Raw genomic sequence first — 25,371 nt, forward strand, 5'->3', positions numbered from 1 at the left:
TTTTGAGCATGCGACTGCGCAATTATTGGGGCTTACGTGATTAAGTCGTTCTCTTCTAGCTACTTTATTTTGTAACAAAATTTTCTGTTTTGTATTTCTTCCAGGTAGGACTCGCCCTAGTAATTTGGGAACAGGCCCTACACCAACTAAATGATGGCATTCGTTCCTTTTTGGTGTTTTCGTAAAAATAAAGATTGATGTTAATAGAATCGTGTTTTTCTTTCTTCCTTGAATACTTTATAGAACACCGTAGCTTATCTGCAACTTACACAATCAAGAAATCAAAACCGTTGGTAACCTGAATCACTGTGCATGTGTGTGTTTGGTGTCATTCATGTGACTTGTGTTCCCGTGTCGTGGTTTGCCACTTCTCGCCAAGTTTTTACCTTGTTCATAAGATTCAAAGTGCTTTAAAGGATTGAAAGATAAGGGCACGCAACTAAATATTGTCGCTAGGGCAAGTCTTGAAGCCGGTATACACAATTTCTCTCAAGTTCGGCAAAGTAAATTCGAATGATCAGCATTATTGCTTGCAAGCGCTCACTGAATGCATTAATAGCAGTTAATACATATAAGTTGGGTACCACTTCTGAAGCACTATTTAAGTGGCATGTTTCCGTGAAATGTCCGTTCCTAAGAGCGCAGGAACTTCGCCACCATTTTTTACAATTGCGAAGCGCGATTTGCTCTCCCAAGGATCATTTCTGAGGATCAACCAATACTCCTTAAAGGAGTAACATTTGGTCCTTCAGGGACCATTTCCAAAAACCAGCTGTTAGTCCTTACAGGAGTAACATTTGCTCCTTCAGGGACCATTTCCGAAAATCAACTGTTACTCCTTACAGGAGCAACCGTTAGTCCTTTGCAGTTAATCCTTCAAAGACTAACTGTTTATCCCCTTGCAGTTCGTCCCCAAAAGGACTATTGGTTGTGGCAAATCAGTTGATCCCCAAAAGGACTAACCTCCCTACCCCTTTTAGTCCTTTTTTTCTTAGAGTGTATAAAGGTCGGTTTTCTGACACGAAAATAGCTTGTACACTTTATGCTACCATGTCTACGTTGTCCCATAGTGAGGAGATAAGGTGCTGTCTTTACGACCTCAATGAAATATGTGCACGTTGAGACTAGCCAATTTTCTCGTATACTGGTTTAGACCACTCGCCGTTGCGTGTCTTCTCAATGTCGAAGAGGCGTTTATGTTCTATGTGGAAAACAGTGCGCACTTGTTTTACTTCATTTCAAGCTGACTGACTGTAGACAGAGAGAGAGAAACGAACGGAAAAAGAAATGACAGAAATTAAAAAAACAAAAGCCTTAGGGAAAGGCACAGAGGAAAACAAGGCTAAACCCTGCTGACAACCACGGCTACTATATATAGCACGCGCGCGCTCATATGAACGCACACAAATAGAGATAAATATCACTGTCACCCCTTGAAAACTTCCATTACTATAGTTTAATGTTATAATTACACAATAAAAGAATCAATCCATAATTTTCTGTCGGACAGATTGATTATTCGCACTACTCTGCCTGTCTCCAGTGAACTCAGAAGGCGCATGTACACTGTGTACTCACCAGCAACTGCCGCTCGAGTTTCTCATAAATCCTGACTTATTCAAATTTCTCAGCTTTTATGACTGTCAGGAGAAGTACGAAATGATAGAAAAGTCTTGCAGGTTCGAAGAACTTTGAATGACTAACCTTTGATAACCGCGCGAAGGAGGGTCTACGTTTTTTTTTTCTTTTGCGAGCCGCTCGCAAGCCAAGCCAATCCTTCTGGCACGCATCGGCTGCCAGCAGACGATATGGATTCTGGAGAGTAGCAGCAGAAGGCGTCTCGCACATGCGTGCCCCAAAATCCAGATCGATACTTCTGCACCACTCGCTCAAACGCCAATGGGGATATATATAAAAGGGAAATGAAGACCCCGAAGCTGTAGCGGAAACGCAAAACGAAAGCAAGAACTACAGCATAACGAAAAAGCAGTATATTATACAACAGAATGTAAGCACCGCGATGGAAGCGTGAACGTGATCAGATCGATTCAATCGGGCGTCCTGATGAATGCGTCTGCCGTGACGTCTCCATTGACAGCGAAGACCGCTTGGGGGAGTGGGTGAGCTAGGGGAGAGGATGGCGTATTCCATGCGTGAACCGTACTCGACCGAAGGGTGTTGGCAACGCCGACCGAGCGGTGACGCCGCCGTGCGCATTGAGGTACCAAGATGCATTGGGGATGACGCTGTGGCGTTTGTACGGTGTAGTTGGGCGGATCTATCTTTCTTCATGATGGACCGGCAGCGCAACCACACACAGACAGAGAAAAGAAGCAACACTAAAACACAGCGCTGACTTACAACTAATTTTTTTTTTTATTTCAGAACAACCCCCGTATGTTTCCCTCATGTGCAAACTGAAGGAACGGGAAAATCATTGCAGACCAACAAAAAACCAAGCGAGCACAAAAAAAAAATGTGCCTCTTTTTGCGATGACGGCCAGTGCAGCCAGAGCACACCGTATTACTGTGTCGCCATCTGTGGATGCACCCTGAAGTAATTTGTGGCATACAGATATATAAAGCCTCCGACATTACATATTATAGCGGAACAAAACAGGCACACACAAAGGGTGTTTCAGCTCCACTAACGCGAAACCTGTGGAGGGGCGAAGCATGCAGTGTGCGCCGGTGTTTCCCACAGCAAGATCACTGCTAACGGGCGATGAGAGACAGAAGAAAGATTAGGCACAGAGACCTGCAGTCCGCTTTTCGTTAACGTGCACGCTGCGAATCTTTATTCAACTACGCACAAAAGAATTATCCCACCGGCACTACATTGCAGGTCAAGATCCAGTGCCTATATATACGGGGTGGCCGATGAACGGTTGTGCAGCGCGAGCAGTCAGTTTTTTCAATCAAGAAACTCCCTAGCAGACACTGCCTGCGTCGGCGTTGTCTCTCGCGGTTGGGGGCGTGTTCTCGTTCCTTAATTCATCCCTAATTCAGCGTTCATCACAGAAAGAGCGTTTCCATAGTCAACGCGCACCGTTAGGTCTCTCTCTCGCCACACGGCGAGAGCTGAGGCGGTGGCGCCTTCTCTTGCGCTCAAGCAAATGGACCATCCCGACAGAAGACCACAATCCACGATGCACGCCGACAAGCCGAGACCCTAAGGTGCTTCGCCCCTAAAACATTGTAGATCAAAGTCACATGTACTGGTCTAAAATTCATACTCGCAATCATGTAACGTCACCGATGGTTCACTCATTCATGAACCAGCAGACGCTAGTTCTTGATTGCAGGTTCAGGCTTTTTTGTAGCCACTATAGCCAGGAATAAATACTTAATTGGCTCAGTCGCGCAACACCATTTGTATTGTAGTATAGAAAGAACACAAGCAAAACACGTACAAATAAAACAAGAGAAGATCGAGCACAATGCAAAACAAGACTGTCACCGAAGGCCAGCACCCGTTGATTGGCAGACTGCACTTCTCTGACACGTAATGTGAACGTTCGGCTTCGTGCATTAATGTGGCAATGGAGGGCGTATATATCATCATTAGGCTGCAGTCCACGCGCTTTCTTTATCGACAATCGGCTCAAACCTCTCACAGCGAAGTGACGCTGCGTAGATTTGAATGCATCCCGCAAGCCGCCTATCCACACTAACGTGGCAACGGTACTGCCTCCTTTAGCCCGATCCCGCGGCTAATAGTGTCCAGCTATGGCCTCCAAGATTGCGCGCCGGCGCTCAATCACGGAGGCCATGATCCTGCGGATTGCTGCGTGGATAATAACTAGCGCGTATAGGCCTGATGCGTTGCAGCTTTGAGTGAACAAAGCTGCAACGCTTTGTTCACTTGCTGGGCAAGAAGTATATAGGGTCTACAGCAATTGCCAATCCTTGCCTAGGGGTCTCATTGGAAGGACCGTAACTATTAGTGCAACAAAATTATGCACTGTTTTTATTGACTGTGAAAGCTGACGTGGAGGAGAAAAAGTTTAAGAAATATCAAAATTTTTTTTTTTATTGTCAGAAATTTCTATTCTTCGGTATATTCTTGAACTTAGCCCGATCATATCTCTTTACTGCAAAGCTATATAAATATAAAATTTGGCAGTATCGTAGATGATTATGCGAAGAACGTAATGCGCAATGTTCGGGGGTTTTCCACAAGGCTTCTTTGAGATAAAGACCTTCAAATTACAGAAAAGAACGTTTCCTCGGCCAATTTTAGGTTTTTTATAACAACATCTACACTACCCATAAAAACTAAAAATATCTAAGCAGAAGCAAAAACACGCATATATTTAGTTAAAGAAATTTCAGCTACCTCACTTTAATATATTTCGTGAAATTCATAATGAGAGTTGGCCAAAACAGCAGAGCGCATCAGCGCTCCCCTCCACCTCTTCGTTATTATTGATTCCCTGTGCTTCGAAAAAAATGTTTTGGCGGCGAAACAAATTGCGGATCTCTTCTTTCCACTCATTAGACAATAATACTTAAAATCTGGAAATAAATTTAAGAGGTCGACCAGCCATCCTTTGTTCGATGTTATGCGAAATCACCCTACCGGCTCTTCATTTTTTTTAATGCTTTCCTTGCTATTATTGCGCATAGTTGCTCCTCGTGGTCAGAAACTGTGTTTTTTCCAGCCCCGATGGAGGTCTTCGACAGCTTGTGAAGCGCCGGAACGGCATGTGCAGTGCCCACTTCTTGGGCAACGATGGGAGAAGCTCCACAGCCCTGCACTCAGCCTATATGTTCCGACACTTTTTTCTGTGTGCCATGGGCAAGACGACAGCGTGACCTCACGACGAAGAGAACTTCATATCCAGAAGGGGACGCGGCGATTTACAGAGCCAGGCGCATGCTATAGGTCTGAGCAGGATGCATATGCTCGATCTTGTTGACAAAGGTGGCGGCGTGCTTACACCATCCTAGGCGCCCAGCCTTGCATGTGCACCTTGCACTCATAATGTGCAATTCGTTCTATAGAAAACTGGGAAACTGTGCAGAAATCATTGAACAGCGTGAAGGAACGAGTGAGGGCAAAAAAAGAAAAATGGCCGCGGATCTGCGTGCTTCACTGCAAATGTCGTTGAAAGACGATAGTCTTGTGCCGGCCGTACTACATGGTCTCATCCGCGGCCACCCGTCATGCTGTTCGCGTACCATTTCCGTCCTAGCATGATAAATGCAATGGAAGTTTGTTTGAACAGATTTCATTTTACCGCATTATTTCATCAAGTGGCCATTTATGTTTTGCCTTGCCTCAGACAGCGCCTACTCTATGTTGAATCGGCCGCATCTGGCTGGCATTAATAAAATAGAGGAGGCGCTGCGGGGGATATGGACGCCATCTGGCAGTGGCGTCAGGAAACACGAGCTTGTGCAGAACCCAGGGCCACTGCCAGGTGGCAGCACCACATCGTTGGCAGAGGGCTTTTTCGTGCATAGCGTCGCATTTTCAGCGCAGCCTAAAAAACACTAGGGTCTTTAGAATTACCTATCTATGTATTTTCTAGTAAAGTAATACACCACCTAATACTTACGTACTGATGTTGCGCATCAGATATGCGTGATATTTGCGTTTTGATCGACCATGTTGACAAGTATGAACGCAGCTACGAGTTCAAGATGGCTGGGCGTTCAGCAAGATGCTGAAACATTGGCCGGGTGGCTGAATCGTGTGGCAGACAGACAGACAGATAGACCAAAATTTCTGCGTTCAATTATCCCAAAAAAGACTATCGTCTTTAAAAGCGGGAGAAACGGAACGAATTTTTCCTTTGCTTAGCCCGAACCGCAACTACCAACAGAACGGATGCAAAAGTCAAAGGAAGCTCTTTGCGTAATAGATGAAAAAAGAAGATTTTTATTTGATATAAATAATACACGACGTTCATAAAACTTTGATAATCTGAAAGCGCACGTCCTAGTCGACACTGCTCATCTGAGGAACACACTTGCCAATGAATTTGGAGGGACCCTTTGGAGACGTTCCTCCATAACACCTTAAACATGATTGCCGGTTTAAAGATCATTGTCGTGAAGACTGCTTTTATTTTAAATATCTTTCTACGTGTTCAGTTCTGCGCAATCCAGACAATAATGCGCGCTGCTTCGTCCAGCAATGTCATTGCATGGAGCGCCCGCAACATACACCGACGGGATCACGCGCGCGGACGCTACTGGTGGCGCTGACTGTCCTATATAGCGCCGCAGCGCGACCAGCTGTCGAGGCTGGTCGAGGCCTAGTATCGCCACTGGCCGCTGCCGTGGCGCGCCTGCCACGGTTGCTGCCCGTTGTTATAACGTTGTCTACAGGTGGTGGAATAAAAGCCCTCTCCAGGACAACATGGAAAGCCGACTTAAAGAACTGCACACATCAGTAATGTCCTTGCTTGGCGAACATTTGATGCCAAACATGCGTCTCACCTTCAGCTCTTTGAGGGGCCGCTCAATATGCTGACGAATGATAGACGTTGTAGTGGCAATGCTTCCGGTAAACAGAGAGCGTTTAGGGTAGACTGCAAGGAAGGTTTACAAGGATGGTTCACGCCATTGCTTATAGACAGGTCCCATCCGTAGGGGATTTCGCAGCCGTCAGCTCCCCCGGTAACCAATCTTCAAGGAGTGCAATTCTCTGGAGCTTCTTCTCCGCTTTCTCTCATACCAATCTCATTCTTTCGTTGATGGTTAAAGCAACTATAATTGTCCTTTTTGCGCAAGTATACTATTATGCCCCCTAGCGCCAGAAAGTTATGTGGTGACGGTGTCGCAGCAAGTGGTGTTAGCCTGCGTGTATACAGCCGGCATTGTGTTCAGGGTCGCCATTGGGTAGATTCGAAAAGCAGACAGAACTGAAGCTAGAAGTAGCTAGAAGTAGCCATACGTAGCCATGCCGTTTATATTACCGCCAAATTTGTAGCCATAAGCCCCAGAAGCGGTACTTTGAACAATTTTGATTATTGAATACTGAGCATCTTGTTTGGAATAATTAAAAAAATGAAGTAAGAGCTCACTTTTTACCTCATCCTGGGTCTTCAAGAGACATTTCCCTCGTACCTACAGTCACGCGTAAATGAACACGAAAATTTAAATCACAAAGTCGAATATGTTTGCCGCCTAGTGGATCATTCGCAAAAAATTGCAGTATCGCACCGCAAAATACGCAGGTTATCAGGATATTGTATAAATATTTGACAACGCCGTCATATGAGAGCTGTGTGGGGAAGCACTCTAAAACATGTCCTCGGAATCTGCGTAGATTGACTAGAATTGAACCAAAAGATGCCACTGGTTCTATAATATTTTTCCATTTTACCGGATCTCCTGTTCCGTTACGGCAGGGATGCGAGGCCATGTACCAGAGATGGCGCCACATGCACATGACCGGAAAGCCTTCATCGTGTTTCATTTATCAGGAAAGAAATCCAAACAAAGACACAAGTTCAAGTGATAATGGAGGTTTGACGTGACGAAAAATCGTTGAACAGGAAATGCCGCCGGCACGTACGTTTCGGCAACTGGACTTGTCTCTGCCAGGAGGAAGACATGTACTTTTGTCGACACGACGGTTGCAGCAACATTTCCTGTACGACAACTTCGTATTAGTTCTCAGCTATAGCATCATTTATACGCCAACATCATAACAGCCAATATCATTATTGCCGATGCCAATATCAACCAATATTATTATACATTGTACGTGCAAAAGTCTGGGGACATGCACACATGATGTTGCCAAAGAACGAGACACCGGTGTTTCCTGACGAAATTAGCATGTTCTTTCTCCAGGCGGTTTCGTTTTGCCCGCGGCAGTTCAAAAAGCAGCGCGCTCTGGTGGGGCCAATCAATGCGAGCGCAAGAGGAGGCTGGAGAGGGGAACGTCTAAGTTACTGTAGAACGAGAGAACCGGCTATAGAAACAAGAAGAAGAAGTAAAGAGGAAAGGCAGCGCCACCCGTCACGGATATAAACAGGGGGGATACGCTTTAACGCTGTGCAAACAACCGCCCGCGGCGTACGGACAAACGGCAGCGCGCCTCAGCGGACAAGCAAGGCAGCAGCCGGATCGCGCACACGCTTGCGAGCCCGCCGGCCAGCAAATGCGCGCGGCCGCCAACATTATAATAAGGCATGCATGCGCTGCGCGGCTCTCTCTAATAGCTCCTCCAATTTTCATCTTCCTCTTCTTCTTCTCGGAGTGAAAAGAAGGTAGAGAGGAAATCGATCCCCCATCCGGGCACCTGTGTGCAAGCATGCATGTGCGTGTGTATCTAAATATACATCTGTGCACTATATGCTTGTCTTTATCAAAGCTCGTCTCGGCGTATGTGCGCTCGTGGAGCACCATTTATGGACATGAGCAAGAAGCTATGGTGCGTGTCTGGCTGCATATATGCACGGTGTTCGACTGCCCAGCGTTTCCGTAGCTCGAACCTTCGTTGCAGGTGCAACTTGCATCACAAACTTCAAGCTCCTATACCATGTTGTTCATGGCCGCATGTGGATGGGAGCTGCTTCCACGAAGGCTTAGACTTTTCGCATCGGAATAGCGGACGCACGTATATCCATGCATGTGATTACTCTGGAACCAAAGACACAACCAAACCTTATACTGAGGGTTTATGCGCTGTATGACATTCAGCCGATTCAGCGCTGTTGTCTCCGGGCAGGATTTAACCTATAGGTTTCAAGGTTTACGAAACCAATATTATTCAACCGTATAGAGTGCGTGGACGCCTCCGGTGGAGGCGTATGCGTTGCTATGCACTACTCAACGTCAAGAGGTACCCACAACTGTTCCTGCAGACATCATGACCACTTTCGAATGTGTGCGTTTATCTCTGAATTTTCACTATTTTTCACTTTGCCCCAGTAGCAAAGTGGCCAAGCGTCCGCTCGAGTATTTTGCTCTCTCTTGCTTCTCGATCTGTTGTGAAGTTGTGCTTTCAGGAGGTATTTAATGCAGTCACGTTCCGCGAAATCCGAGGCACAGCATTGTGCTTGGCCCAGTGTCAATCATGAGGACAAATGAGGCGTTTTTTTTTTTTCGAAATGGGTCAAATCCATCCAAAGAGAATTTGAGAAAACGGCAAAAGTTTGCTATGCAAACTAAATACAACGCTGTCAAAGCTATTCTATGATATGTTTTACATGTCGGCTAGGGGAAGTTTCTGGCCACAATCAATTAAAAAATATGCAGCGGATTTCACCATTATTAGCATGATAACTTTTGGATTTGGCTCATTTCGAATTGAGACATGGAATTCAATGCGGTTTTCTTGAAAAAACTTTATTGAAATTCGGGCAGTGGCACATTCTTGCTTCGTCGGCGTCGACATTGCTTCTGTTCACGATGTCGTCGACGTCTCGGGACCAATCTCTCGTCGATCACTTCACTTCCATCAGAATCCATGATAATCCAGCTCCGAAAGGGCAAGAAAAAAAAAACTTGCACAAACACCCAGAAAACAGGCAGAGTAGTCAGGCCAGGCGGGAAATCACACGGAGGCTTCCACGTTCGCCGAATCACGTGATCGCCGAAGCGCTCTACTATCGGCATACTGGATTTGACTCATTTCGATCCATACAGCGCATGGATCTGGCTCAATTTCGTTTTGAAACGGGATCTGTGAGCACACGTAGCTGTTGGTATTTGACTCATTTCGTTCCGATCTCTCTTTTAGAGGAAAGTTGAGAGAATGTACTTGCCAATGGAGCAATATTTGAGCTAGTTTCGGTTTCTGGATTTAGCCCATTTCGGAAAAAACGCCACAAATGTGACTGCAGTTACTGGTAGACCTGTTTAAACCGGTCGTCGGCGAGAAAATATGCAATATCAATCTCGACGATGAGTAGCGCGGAATCGTGTGATCTCCCCAAAAGTGCTACTTCTTGTGTCTGCTACAGCGTTAAAGACACCGACAACCAATTTTATGGTACCTGTTTTCTTTATCGCAAGGTGCAAACGCATACGTCGACCGATGCGATCTGCGAAGAGCAATGTGTACATGTGCACAGTACGTAGGTTAAGCATTTCATTTAATCTAGCATGGAATATTGCCAATCCGGGATCGAATCCCGGCCACGGCGGCTGCATTTTTGATGGAGGCGAAAATGTTTGAGGCCGGTGCACTTAAAATCTAGGTGCACGTTAAAGAACACCAGGTGGTCGAAATTTCCGGAGCCCTGCACTACGGCGTCCCTCATAATCATATCGTGGTTTTAAGTCGTTAAACCCCAGATATTATTATTATTATTATTATTATTATTATTATTATTATTATTATTATTATTATTATTATTATTATTATTATTATTATTATTATTATTATTATTATTATTATTATTATTATTATTATTACCTTTTCTCATTACAATCATTTCATTGAGAAAAAGTGCAGCCTGCTCTTGGACTTTCTGGCGTTTAATTCCCTACTGCAACATAACTCAGTCGTCAATTCCAGTGGCAACGTCTTAGACCTGTGTGTGTCAAACGATCAACCCCTTGAAGTTTCCCGCTCCAGCATCTCTCTTGTACGTCCTGACAAATTCCACCCACCACTTAACGTAAGATTATCCGCATCAGCCGAAACAACGAGCTACAGCAGTTATGTAAACAGATCTCCAAGATTTGCTTTCAAGCGAGGTGATTACACGGGCCTGTATCATTACTTGTCCACCGTTGACTGGTCACAGGTTACTGACAAACCAAATGTTGATGACCAGGTTGATCAGTTTGCGGAGCTTGTACTGAGCAGCATGCGTAATTTTATTCCCCAATACACACATAAACAACGTAAATATCCCCACTGGTTCTCATCTGAACTTATCAGTGCACTGAAGCATAAAGATCGCGCACACAGGAAATCTAAATGTTCTCCATCGAGCGAGTGGAAGGAAGAGTTCAGCTTTTTTCGAACTCTCGCTAAACGCCTATATAACGGGATCATAGTTCGTATATTGAATTCTTAGAAAAAAGCGCTTCTGACAGGCCAGCTGAGTTTTGGAAGTATGTACGTAAACGGTCCAGCAAAAGCGGAGAGTCCTTCAGACTACTGGACTCAAATGGGGTAGAAGTGCATGCCGTCGCTGACTGTTTTGCCGCACATTTCTCATCCGTTTATAAGGCCTCAGACTCTAGCACTGATATCAGACCGCCTAAGGCAGTTCGCTCACCCAGTGCTTTGTCGCTGGATGAAAATCTTATCTGCGAATGCATTAAGTGCTTAAAACCATCCTTATCATGTGGCCCAGATGGCATCCCCTCCGCCATACTAAAAGCTTATAGTAGTATATTTGTCCCAGTACTGACTACGATATTTAATAACTGCCTGGACACTTCCACATTTCCTAGCATGTGGAAAACTGCTCGTGTTTTCCCAGTATTTAAGTCGGGCTCTAAAACAGATGTTTCTAATTATCGCCCGATTTCTCTACTATGTGCCACATCAAAGATCTTCGAGCTGGCTCTTCACAAAATATTGTCTTTTAGTGTTAAAAGCTCATTGATTCCTAATCAACATGGTTTTCTCGCTGGCCGCTCAACTACCACAAATCTTGCTAGTTTCATGACGCAGATCTCCACACCCATTTCTCAGAGAGGACAGGTTGACGTACTCTACTGTGACCTGAGCAAGGCTTTTGACGTAGTCAGCCACACACTGATTATGGTTAAACTTGCGCAATTTGATGTTGACTTGTCGGTTGTGAATCTCCTGCAGAGCTATCTGCTCAATAGATATTGTTATGTAGCGGTAAATGGCCAATCATCTTCTTTGTATAAAGTGACTAGTGGGGTCCCTCAAGGGTCAGTATTAGGCCCACCCCTATTTTTAATTTACGTTAATGATGTTTCTTTTGCCATTCGTAATTCTTCTTTCCTCTTGTATGCCGATGACATCAAGATTTTTAAGGAAATTCATTCAGTTAACGACTGTCGCTTGCTGCAGTCAGATTTGCGCTCTTTTTCCGATTGGTGCAACGCTAATAACCTTTCTCTGAATGCCTCGAAGACAAAATTCATGTCTATCACTCGCAAAACATCTAGCGTGTCATTTCAATACTCTGTCAATTCTGTGTCCTTATGCAAGGTTTATGAGATCAGTGATCTTGGTGTTGTTGTTGATAGCACGTTAAACTTTTCTGCTCACGCTAAGCGTGTTGCTTTGCGGGGTCTTCGCACCCTAGGCTGTGTTTGCAGATTGTCTAGAGAATTCCGTTCTCCTATGCCCTTCCGAAAATTGTACACCGCGCTATGTCTTCCTCAACTGGAGTATGCGTCCGTGATATGGAATGGCATTGCTCAATCCAGCGGTAACGCCATTGAACGAGTCCAGAAAAAATTCCTTAGCATATATAACCATCGCTTTGCTAAAAAATCTCGTTCAAATACTGCTGAATTATTATCATTGCCATCACTTCACTGCCGACGAAATCGTTCTGATCTCTTGTTTCTTTACAAGCTAGTCCACGGTATCATATCCTGCCCTGTACTTCTCAATTGTGTTAATTTTCGAATTCCGCGTAAGTTAACCAGAGAGAACAGACCGTTTCATGTACCCGCCTGCTTCTTCCAACACTCTACCGTTCACAGAATACAAAGTCTCTATAATGTTAATTTTCTTGATCTTGACATTTTTCATAGTCCACAATCATTGTTTTTATCCGAGCTTTGTACTGTTTTGACATAGTATGGCACAATGTACAAAGTCTTCCCTTCTCCGTCTTTCCGCATAGTTGTATATATGCGATCTAATTTTTTATCCCCCTTCAATATTTCTCGTGTTGTCTTATTTTACTCCTCCCCTTCTGTGTTCATTTCTCTTTGTCTACGTGTATTTGCTCTTTTTATTTCTGAAGCCTGTCTGTATTGTATAGTTTATTTTTATTGTTTTTTTTTGCGTGCGCCTGCACAAAGACCTTACGGTTGTTCCTGGGCACGTTAAATAAATGATTGATTGATTGATTGATTATTAATGCCTCTGTACAAAATTCTTGGTTATTGCTTTAAACTATGTTAGTTTATTTTGCATGCACAGAGTTTCAAGAGCAGTTTGAATTATGCGACATCTAGGGGGTGAGAAATTAAGAACCTTTGAGATCAAGTTAGCACAGAAAACCCACACGCACGGAGAAAAGTTTAACTGGGGACAATCAGATTATAATGTAGCATTCCGACTCTTGGGATTAAAAGAGTTTCAGGCATATATGACGACGTCAGCTGAGATGGCATATTGATCGTCGGTGATAGCTTGGACGGCTTCATTAATTCTTTCCTCGTTTAATTGTATAATTGCAATGAGTACATATAATGGAGCGTGTATGGGAACAATAAGGGGCACGCACTACGACCACGATATCGACCACGATATACCCAGTGACCAAAAATATGTTGATATATGCTGCATATGTTGAAGATGACTACTCTTCAGAGTAAAAATATGACGTAGAAAAATATGTAAAGGGCATAAACACCTAATCGAACATGTCCGTCCGAGGATATTTGAGATAAAAGATGTCGATGAAGTGCATGATCTTCAGACTAAAATGCGCTTTTCACGAGACTATACTCAAGGTCTATAAATACGTTTCTACTGGTCATGAAACTTCTGCGTAACGCTATGGGAGAGTTTCATACAGCGGCCGCGGTGACCGCGCCGCGGCGTTGCGAAGCTATAACTGAAGCCCCGGAATGAAATTTCATTCACGGGCTTTAGCTAGAAGGCGACAGCGCTCTGGACACTATATATATATAGACGCCGTGTGTTGCCGTGCGTGCTTGCATTTCTTTAATCAGAAGTTTCCCTCTGCGTGGCGCCATCGATGTTTTGGTGGCCTCCACAAGAACGTTCGGTTTATTATCTTAAGAAAACAGATGTTCGTCTATAGGATATCAAGCGAGCTTAATGGATTTTCGCGTTAGATGCTTATCTTAAGTTTGGCCGAAATAATATTTAGACTTAATGACAAAATCGTCAATGTTAACAGAACCTGCACGCAGTCTCTTCACAACAACGTATTCTTTGCAGTTTCCGGTATACGTTTGGCTCCATGGATAGTTCTCAAAGAGACAAACGGTGTACATAAGTTTGTTGTAAGTATGTGTATGTTAGTACCTAGTAGCATGCGTCAGGGACATCCTGTGGATTTTGACATTTCTGTAGAAATGTTTCATTTCTACAGAAGTGCTTAGCCATTTGTATATGTCACAGGCCTAGTTGTATATACACTGCAGTCCTATACGAGGAAATAATCTTTTTCTAAACGCACATTTGGGGAGTGCTATCACGGGTGTAATATTCGTGCTCGTATCCAGGACAGCTCTGCGGTCTTACTTAGTACACTAACTAACACATGCTGTGTGCAAGGGTATACCACTCTGGATAAAAGGGTGTCGACGAATGCTCTCATTGTATTACCAGCCGACGTGGAACATATACAAAAGGAGGAGTATAGAGCCATCCTGCGGCAAGATACTACCGGGTTCTCGTTTGAATCGAATGAAAAATAATAATAATAATTGCTGGGCTTTTACGTGTCAAAACCACGACATGATCGTGAGGCACGCCGTATGTGAACGCCGGGATAATTTTGACCACCTGAGGTTCTTTAATGGGCCACTAAACCTAAGTACCCGGCCGTTCTTTGCATTTCGTCCACTATAATTTCTTGCACAAGGTCTCTGGGTCTTCTAGAGTATTTCATGGTGCAATGCTCAACGTAAGTTCGACTTTAAAGAGTACACCGCGTTCAATAAACGTAAGTGCAGGTATGTGCGACGATGCACACAACTATATACACCTACGTTTATGAGCACACTGCATGGGCACAGGCGAAGCTGCGTCGCTTGATGGGCAGCCTTAGACGAACGATTGCTAACGATAAATGACTTGATATGGTAAACAACTGTGCTTCTATATTATTTGGTCAACACTCACCACTGCTACGTTCAGTTTGCAAACGCAATGAAAAAAAAAAAAAAACATCAGCGATATCTCTTTTTTTTTTTTTTTAAGGGAAACGCCCACGCAAACGCGCGAGTACCTTTCTAAACAGGGCCGATCGGCCGCCTTCTATGAGGTGAAAACAGCGCACACTTGACGAGGACGGACAGAGGGAACGCAGGGCACAGGCGCTGTGTTCCCTCTGTCCGTCCTCAGTCAAGTGTGCGCTGTTTTCGCCTCGTTATGATCGCTCGAGATGTGTTATTCCGCCTACTACTCACTGCATTGCCTCTTGCGTCCACTTTTGTGCCAACATGAAATTTCGGCGGGAGTTGAAGTACTGAAGGACGCTGCTATAACCCTCGAGAAAAATACTTGGACCACGCTTGAGCTTGGCCTTCAGCTTCAAGAGCAGAACGCGATAGCGTATAATCTGGCCCCGTGCGCATCGCCTTCTCAATTGCTAGCCCGCTTCGGTTATCGGTGCATCGCTCAACCGTACCGTGAGAAAACGAACGACTGTGCGCTTAACAGTGGCCGTTTCAAACTGTCCTATAGAATGGCTTGTGCAAGTACAGTTGGTAAGTGCCCACTACGCCATATTTATTCCTTTTGCGAATCAGCGAAGGGCTCCTGGATAGAATCGGGTGGGCACAGGCGGCAAATATTACCGAGACGCTGCCCACATTAAACTAAGCAGGAAAACGATATGGGATGTTTGTTGGCAAATACTTGAATGCTTGTTCATGTAGGATGTTGGCGAATTCTTCGTATTCATTTTTTCGCATTCCCGCATGTCCTCTGTATATTGGAGTGAACGTACTTATAAAGGCGTTTTCTCGCCGACTCGTTTTCTGGGGAGTGTGTGCATCCGTAGAGGTGTGCCTAAGAAGAGACACAATGCGCAACCTGTATACATATTGGTGCGTGCGAGAGATTATGCGCATCTGCATTTTTGACATTCATAAAGACCTTCTTTCGTGTGTGCGATCTGACGCTATAGTAACATGTAAAAAATTAGCCAAACAACACTAAGTATCGCTTACTGTTCTGGCGTTTTAATATATTTTATCGCATAATTTTATTCCCTATACCGTACATGTTTGCGTTGTCAGCGCCATGCTATCATCGGTTACAACCTATAGGAATCTCCGTCCACAGCCGTCGCAGTCGCAACCACGCAAAATTTGCATATTTCCCAACTGCAATTGCTCATTTCTGTGACCTCTAGAGTGCTCCAGAGGTTATTTTTGCATACAAGCACATGCTCTTGTCACTAGTTTTTGGTCGAAAAACTCGACCTTCCTGGCACATATACGCAAATATTCCGACATCACGTCTCAGGGAAGCGTAATAAATTAATTAGGGACAACGAACTTTTAATTATTAATATGCGCAGTACTTACATTAGCAGCGAAAAAGTATTATGGTCACAACCGAAACCACCTAACCCGACTCTCTTGCACGGATGAATGGCAGCCGCGGCGCAATTATGGGCGGAGCTTGTCTTCATTCTTAGGCTTTTGCTAACAGTGGGAAGAAACGTGGCCCTGGGCCGCGGTAACGTAGTGCGAAGTACAGATAACCAATGTTGGTCCAGGTAAAGCGACGAAGTAGATACAAAGAGATGCGGAGCGCAGGCGAGGAGGGTTAGATGGCGAGAGGTATAAAACGGAACCAGTTGGCGCCGGACAAGGCTGATCATTGGAGAGGCGTTCGTTCTGCACGGCACGTGAGGTGTGCTGGCCACCATCGCCTCATACGTGTCCAAGTATGCGTAATTACACAGTTTTAAGTGAAGGGAAACTACAACAACATTAAAATAAGATGTATTGTCGGAAAGAAAGCTATGTGCTCTACTGCAGAGCAGAAACCGAACTTATATGCCGTTTACTGAAAGATTTATTTATTTATTTATTTATTTATTTATTTATTTATTTATTTATTTATTTATTTACTTATTTATTTATTTATACAAATACCTCACGGGTTCCAATCTCTGGAACGTTGTGTGAAGGGGTGGGGGGAAGTGACAGTAATAAACAAGCACTATAGGAAATGGTGACAAGACATAGCAAAAGAAATATTACAGCATAAAACAAATATATAAAAAATACATCGAAATACATGGAACGAAACACGCGAGGGCAAAGGCAAGGTATATATATGTGAAAAAGAAACACACTCCAGGAAAAAAAAAACATGGTTGATCCCTCCGTCATAGGAATCGGAATAACACGAAAGTAAAGCGTGTCCTTACAGAAGTAACTGAATGTTTACTGTACATTGGTATAAGAGAGTTTGCACAATGTATATTGATGTCTGGCAGCTATAGCACCGTTTAACGTGGATATACCCACTTTGATGATTGGTGGTACATCTCCATCCCGACGACTAACGTCCATGCCAAATGATTAAACAAACCCTTGTGGTAGTTGTAGTAGTTAATGGTGAAAGCGTAATCAGAGAACGAGCTGTGATAGCCAGAAGAGCGTCGCATATTGGACGCAGAACTTGGTCGCCATCCCGCGGCATGTTAAAATGTGATTGAACATCACGGCCGGACAAAAGGTAAACGCAAAGCGCGTCGTGCCGCCCCGGTAGCCCGGCCGCGATTTTTCTAGGGGCGACGCGTGAGCGGGGAGCGGGGATGCTTTTACGATGGATGGATGGATGGATGGACGGATGGACGGATGGATGGATGGATGGACGCTTGGCTAAGGTCGCCACCTCGCGGTGGGTTAAGGCATTGACAAAATTGAACTTCAATCGAAAACGCGCCGAATGGGAGGGACGTGTAACGCGTTGTAGGTGCTAATCGCGGAGGCCACAGTAATGACGAATTTATTTTACTGCTCCCACACGGCAAGACCACCCCACCGACTGGGCGAATGGTAGATATAAAAGACGCGTTTGTAAAGCCTCTAGAGCCTGTGACCATGGCGCAGTGGATTGCGTGCCCGGCATCTGTTGTTGCTGACCGGCGGTCGTGGGTTCGGTGCCCGTTGACGGAACTTCTTTTCTTTACCATTTGATCGTGTATATTTTTTCAACGTCATTTCCGTGACGGAAATATGTCACTGAAGCCTTGGTGGACCCCGGCATAAAACACTTTCGTGTTAATATATTTTAACAAAAATAAAATATAAATGTAGAAAATCAGATAGAGTGAACACTATAGTAGCATTATAGCAGTAAGAAGGAATTCCTTCGATAAATCACTTCTATGAGGAAATCTGAGAAAAAAAGTAAAGTTAGTTCATTTCTAAAAGTTATTTCTAAAAGTTATTTTCTAAGGTTAGGTGTGAAATGCATACCAAGATATTTGTAGCAAGTTGTAGCTAAGAGAGCGTCATTTTTAAGGGAATATGTAAATATGGAAATTGAGAGCTTTCGCCCAAAAGTCCAAAAACCCGAAAGTCAGGGCTTTGCATTTGTCAGTACTCAAACTCATAAGCCATAGATCACATTAATGCGTTATACGGTCGAGGTCATGTTGAACCGCACTATGGTCACCGCATGTATGAATTTTTCTATAGAGGGTTTTACTGTTTACTAACACAGCCCCTGGACCGCTTCCGGTTTCCTGCGCTGGCGTATGCTAGCAGGATTGGCGGGGAACAAAAGCCTTGGCGAGTAGCCGGTAGAGTTTCAACACTTTTCTCCCTGTGTCTAGCAAAATATTTGAATTAAATATTCTTCTAAGCTACACACAACACTGAAAGAGTTAGTCTTTACCTATAAGGCGCCTTTCTTTTACGTGAAACTGGAAAAACAGTATTCCCTTACTCTGACAAATCTTAAAAAAACGCTTTACGCTTCGGTGTTGCAGAATAATAAATGAGGTGACCGGAAGTTTCTTGGGGTACACAACGTGCTCCTGCTATCGCAATCTTGAAACCGTCTATACAGCACGCAGTCGTCGGCGAACAATCTGATTTTCGATGTTATCTCAGGTGGCAAGTGCTTAATGAATATGACAAATAGTAGAGGGCCCAAGACGCTCCCCTGTGCAGCACCGGATGAAACGTCCGTAATGGGAGACGAAGTGCCGTCGATGACTGTGAAGTGTTTACTAGATGACAGGAAGTTTCGGATCCAGGAGACAGTTAAGGAATCAATGTTAAGTGACAAAAGCTATGAGACGACAGTGGGCGACCCGATCGAATGCTTTTGAAAAGTCTATGAATATGCAATCTGTCTGAAAATTATCAGCGTTTCGGAATAGGTCATTAGTAAGTTCTAAAAGTTGCGTTTCGCATGATAAACCTTTCCGAAACCCATGCTGGTTTTAAAAAAAGAAATTATTAGATTCCAGATGACTGGTTACGTTTGAGACAATGATGTGTTCAAGTAATTTACCGGGAACGCTAGTTAGGGATATCGGTCGATAGTTGCAAACCTTGTTTTTATCTCCCGATTTTTGAACTGGAATCAGTTTGCCAATTTTCCAATCGTATGGAATTTCACCTGTGGTTAATGACTGCAGGGAAATGTGAGGGAGAATTACACTTGACGGGATTACTCGTTAAGAATTTTGGAGTTAATGCCGTCCGCCCCAGATGAGGTGGATGTTTTTAATTTCTTGATTAATGACGCTATTCCCTCTGAGCCCGATGTAACACTTATAGGGCTCGTGTACTCGTAGCTAACTTCTGGGGAATAAGGCATGTTGAAGTAGTTTTCTTTTTTAAGATAGATGTGAAGTATTCATTGAAAACAGTTGCAAAATCTCTGTTTGGAATGGCATCGTGGAAATATAGATGTGACATGACTTTTTTGAAGGTGAGATTGTTTTCCAGAATTATTGCTGATTAATGACTGAGGGTCATGTGATGAAAATTTAGATTATGTCCTTCATATATACCATCCAAATGCTCTTTGAAATTTCAGAGGCTTTATGTCGTGCCTTTGACACTAGTGAAACCGAGTTCTTGGCTATCACATATAAACGTCGCTTTTTATTTCTGAGTGAGCGCAGTGACTTGGTGAATGAACCATGGTTTTGATATGTTATAACAAGGATAGAAATCCGCGCTACGTGATCACGCATGAGTTTGTGTACTTTATCATTGAATAGTGCCCAGTCTTCATCAACCAATCTCCACCAAAAGGAAGGGGGGAATTTGTCACAAAAACGTTGCATGCCTCTGTTTATGGTTTCAACGTCAGCTTTCTTGTAATTTAGTACTAGCTTAGGCGTAAAATGACGTGAGAAATGTGGATATTGAATAGCTGCATGAAGAAGGGAATGATCGCTGAAACCATCTTCACAAGAAATAGGACCAACTCTTTCCGGGGAGGACGTTAAAATGAGATCTAGAATGTTGTTATCGAGGGTATAGGTTTGTTAACGCAAGTTGGAGAAAAAAGTCGAGTGCGAGTTGAAGGAATTCATTAGAAGTACCTGTTTGGGAAGTCAAGTTCGGGCCAGTGTATGTGGGGAAAATTGAAATCCCCTAACGAAAATATATCTTATTTTGGGTATTTCGTCTTAACAGCACTTATATTGACATGTATAGCCCCTGATTAAGTTCCGGGGGAGAATCGGGCGGGCGATAACAGGCGCCGAAAATAGTGTTGGATGAGCGCGACGTGATTGCTATACCCATAAAATCTCAAGTGGGCTGTAACTGTCAGCTAAGAAAGAACTGACATGCTTACCAACGGCAATTAAAACGCCTCTTATACCGGCCAAACGGCTGCAATGTGATTAAACTTCATCATCACAGATACCTGCAGGGTGTAGCCACGTTTCTGCGAGCAAAAGAACGTCGCAGGAGCTATCATCCACGAGGTATACGAACAAAGCTGGGTGCCTTTTGGCAAAAGACGGCGTATTTTCGCAAAAGATGCCGATAAGTGAGAACTTGAGGCGCTTTTGTTAACTGACTGAAAGGGGTTATTGGGAACACGTCATCTTGACATGGCTGTTAGCTATCTAGAAGATTATTTTACTGCCCCGCCACGGTGGTCTAGTGGTTATGGCGCTCGGCTGCTGACCGAAGGTCGCGGGATCGAATCCCGGCCGCGGAGGCTGCATTTTCGATGGAGGCGAAAATGTCGGAGGCCCGTGTACTTAGATTTAGGTGCACGTTAAAGAACCCCAGGTGGTCGAAATATCCGGAGCCCTCCACTACGGCGTCTCTCATAATCATATCTTGGTTTTGGGACGTTAAACCCCAGATATTATTATTAAGATTATTTTACTCTGTCAGAAGTAGGATCGTAAGAATAAACAACGTTGTCAATGCGCGGTCCGTCAATGCTAAGCTTGTAGGATGCATTTTTTGGACTTTGCATATTCCAAGAGCTTTCTTCTAGCTAACCTCGTTGGTGCTGAAAAATCTTCAGAAGAGTGGTAAGTTGGGCTAGTCGGTAATGATCCATACTCAATGTAACTGCGCAAAAAACGGACGGGAACGCGAAGGGCGAGAAAAGGACAAAACAAGCGCAGACTATCAACTGAAGTTTTATTGCAAGAACGAGGCAATATAAAGGGGAGGAAAAAGCGAGAGAGGGCAAAAAAAGGAGGAGACAAAAGGCAAGAGGGACCAATTTTCCTTCTTTCTCCTTTTCTCGCCCTTCGTGTTTCCGTCCGTTTTTTACGCAGTTACATTAAGTATGAAAAATCTTCTCGTATATAGAACTGTGTGCCTTTAAATTTATTGTCATGTTCTAAAATATATCGCTTGTCTTAGTATGACGCAAATTGCACTATAATATAGGTGGTATTTATCAGCGCGATATTGACCGAATCTGTGGGCACGTTCGATTTGGGCTGCATGGTTTTAGAGATATGCCGAGTTGTTGGGAACACAGATCAATAGCCTTTTTTTTTTTTTGTTGGTGACCAAGTTTCATGTTGATCATCCGGGACACCAAAAAAGATCAGCTTTGATCGTATCAGTCGATTTTCAGCGTCGTCGCATCTCACTTCAATTCGCCTAATTTGTTCGTTTAAAGCATCCATTCAGCGTGACAACGCCGCCGATTCATTCTTGCCACTGAAGCGAGCTTTATTGATGCAATAGGCTGCACATGGGGCGTCTCGTGAGGCATGCGATGTAAATCTGCTGAGTCCGAAAACGGACCAATCAAAGTTGGTTCAATAGCCTATAACAGCCGTGTAAGTCAAGGAGTCTGGAAAAGTGTATAAGAGAAAGGCAAAAAGAAAAACACACGACAGCCATTGCAGTTTTGATCATTGCGGGGCTGCATTGGCGAACGAATATCTAAGCGATCAAACAAATCAATATCTTTTTTTTTCTAAACGAAGGCCAACAAACCCTATGTATTTTGGGTCGTCATAACACCTACCGGCTTAATGAAGCGCAAATTATTGTTTTGAAAAGTGTAAGGTAGGGACAAAAAATCGCCAGGCCTGCGCGGAAAGCGCAGCACAGTCACAGCGAAAGCTGGAAGAGCGGTATTTCTATTCTAAAGCCCGTTATAAACTCTCGAAATTTAAAAAAAAAAAAAAAACACTCTCTTGTGGCTACTAATACAAGTACATTAGCAACGTACCCACTACGCCACAAATCATAATTTTTGTGAAGTTGAGAAGCACCCACCCCGACATTATTCGTTATTCTGCGGAGAAGCGAGGGAACATCTGTAAGGTATTATGTGCATTTTTGTTGATGCGACGGTTGATGACGATGAAGAATTATGGCTGAGCCCTTTGTAATGGGTTGGAAGCTTTAAACGACCCACTAGTTACTTAATTCATATTGTGTGACGCCCGGTAGTTATTTAACTGCCCACCACGCTTTATAACACAAGTTAACCGGAGAAACGGAGAGCGAGAGAGAGAGAGAGGGAATTAACTTTATTGAGACCCTGACGAAATGGATCATGGGAGCCTTATGGGCTTCCTTGGCAACCAATAGAAGTGCGCTTGCGAGGAACCCACTACGCTATAAATCATCATATTTTTTGCGAAGTACGCAAGCAGTCACTATGCAATTTTTCGTCATTCTGCGGAGAACCGTGGCACTCCCTAAACATCTGTAGGGCATTATGTGCACTTTGTTGATGCTGTGGCTGATGACGATGAAGAATTATCTCAGAAGCCTTCGTAATGGGTTGGAAGCATTCAACAACCCACTCGTTGAGCAATTCGCATTGTGTGACGCCCGGTGGTTATTTTACTCTTCTACCACACTACATTACATATGTTAATGTGGTTCCTTCACGACATGAAGCCTGTGTAGGGTCTTTTACAACGAAGTTTCAAGCACCGGCATGGCTCAGAGGCAGAACACTGGGCTCCCACGCAGAGGGCCCAGGTTCGAACCTCGTTGCATCCTGGAAATTTGTTCTTATTTCCTTTTTTTTTTCTTATTTCGTGCGATAGCGGTTACGGACACCGGCGGCGGCGGACAACTGCGGCGCCAAAAACGGCCGTTGAAATGATCTCATAACAGCGTTCACTGTAAAAGGAGGTCGCCAGTGCACGAAATGTGAAGCCAAAGCGAAGCATCCAGGTTATACTATAAGTGCATATGAATGGCGTTCATAAACTCGCGGTGTTGCCACCCAGGTACTGTAGGCGACTCAGTGGTACGTAAGAATTGCACAACACAGTGTACTTACATTTCGACCGATGCGAAGAAACCTTAGTCGTCGCCTGATGGTGTTGTTGCTGCTGCTGCTGTTCCTGGTGGTGATGCTGAGCGGCCGCGATCCTGTGACTGAGAACGGCGGCACGGGACCCGACCAAGGCGGCGTGTCCCGGACTAGACGCCATGACGAGACCTAAGGGTCCACCGTGGTGGGACGCCGCCGCCGCGTGCGAACCGTGCAGTATGCCGTCGATGGAGTACGGTACGTGATGGGGAGGATACGCGGCCATGCTGTACGGCGCCATCGGGGTGCCGAAGGGCGCGTACGGTCCGGGAAGAGGTCGCCCCAGACGTCCTAGGCAGCCAGCGTCCAGCAGTCGCGTCGCTTCCATCAGATGCGATGACGAGGTTGGCATCAGCGTCGCATCGCCGCCGACATCGACGACGCCTGGACGACGTCTGCCGCCAGAAGTACCATAACCCTTTTTTGTACACCGGATGCCTGACGTGGCAGCCGTTTAGCCGAGTCTTGATTGATCGGAGCACTTCGCCTGTAGTTTTATGGACTGAGTGTGCCAGACGTTAGTGTAATAAACGAGTTCCCTTTAAAAGCGTTGCACTTTTTCTGATTGGATTCCTACACAAAGACAAAACACAAATCTGTCTTCTCTAGCACAAGAAATCTTTGCATCCGCGCCACAAGGCGTTCCACCATTCAGCAGATCGGAGTCGGGTTAGTAACGGTGGGTGATTCAGTTTGGCACATGACAATCCAGTAATCAAAATCCAAAGCTCTGCTGATACTCGGCGTGTAAGCGAGCACGGCTAAATGGTCAGGGCGGAGTTATAATTGAATATCCAGTGACGCAACGAAGCTACGATGGCTCCGCCCAGTTAGCAGCGCACACACAGCACTTCTGTGGTCCACGACAAGCTTGCGGCGGAAACCAGTATATATCTGGTTTCCTGACAAATGAAGAGCCAGCACGCACACACGCACAACTTGGGGTGACCCGCCGGTGTACAGAAAGGAACTCTGTCACGTGTTGATGTTAACCGTGGAGAACGAAGCAAGCCTTCAGTGGCGGCCGACGCAGTCGGGATGCCGAACTGTTATCGTTTACCTTGATCAAGCATAGAGGATAAACGTAAGACGGAGGTCACGAAGGAAGCATACGACGGCAAAACCCGGTGAGCAGACGGTCTCTGTAGTGAGATGACCTTAGTCCGTGGATCACTGGCTTGGTCTGTCGATGTGTTTTCACAGCTGGCGAATATCACACGTGAGCCATTTTGAGCTTCCGCCCACACAAACGCCACACAACGCAAACGACGTCGAAGCAACGATCGGAAAGCACGACAACCACAACACCACCGAACACTGCAAAGCCCAGACGACCTGTCGTTGACGCCCGCCTTCGTGCACACTGTCGTTCCTCCACACCGCACACTTCTGGTTTGTTTTTTTCACGAGGTAGACGACACGTTTAGAGAAGCCAGGCTTCGTTCAAAAGCAATACGACCTGCGGACCAACAAACCGGCGCGCGGCCACGAGCGCGCCCCGCCGTCTGCTTACTTGCCACGTTCGACTTGTGCTCGCCGCGGGGCGTGGACTGTGGAAGGGCGGGGCGCCTTCAGATACGACCGCCAACCAATGAGGGAGCACGAAGGCGGAGCTTGTTTTTGAAACTCCGTGCGCTGGTACGGGGAGGAGGAATTTGCCGGAGTTCGGCGCGGCGCGGGCCTGCGTTGCCCTCCCCGGCCTTATTTAGCTTACTTTTTAAGGGTTAGATGGTGCGCGCGCGCGAGTTTTGTGGGGGCGAGGGGAGATAATAAGA

General features: G+C 44.9%; 1 protein-coding gene across 1 annotated transcript in view; it reads right to left on the reverse strand.

Moving 5' to 3' along the window:
- The window catches only part of LOC119399315 (homeobox protein unc-4 homolog), a 277,227-nt gene extending 253,154 nt beyond the window's left edge, over positions 1–24,073 (reverse strand). The window contains exon 1 of the mRNA XM_037666132.2: positions 23,564–24,073. Within this exon, the coding sequence (XP_037522060.1) occupies positions 23,564–23,948 (385 nt within the window). The 5' untranslated portion in view covers positions 23,949–24,073. The remainder of the gene's footprint in view (positions 1–23,563) is intronic.
- Positions 24,074–25,371: the final 1,298 nt, after the last annotated feature.

This window comes from Rhipicephalus sanguineus, chromosome 7, assembly GCF_013339695.2.
Source record: "Rhipicephalus sanguineus isolate Rsan-2018 chromosome 7, BIME_Rsan_1.4, whole genome shotgun sequence".
Classification (NCBI taxonomy): domain Eukaryota; kingdom Metazoa; phylum Arthropoda; class Arachnida; order Ixodida; family Ixodidae; genus Rhipicephalus; species Rhipicephalus sanguineus.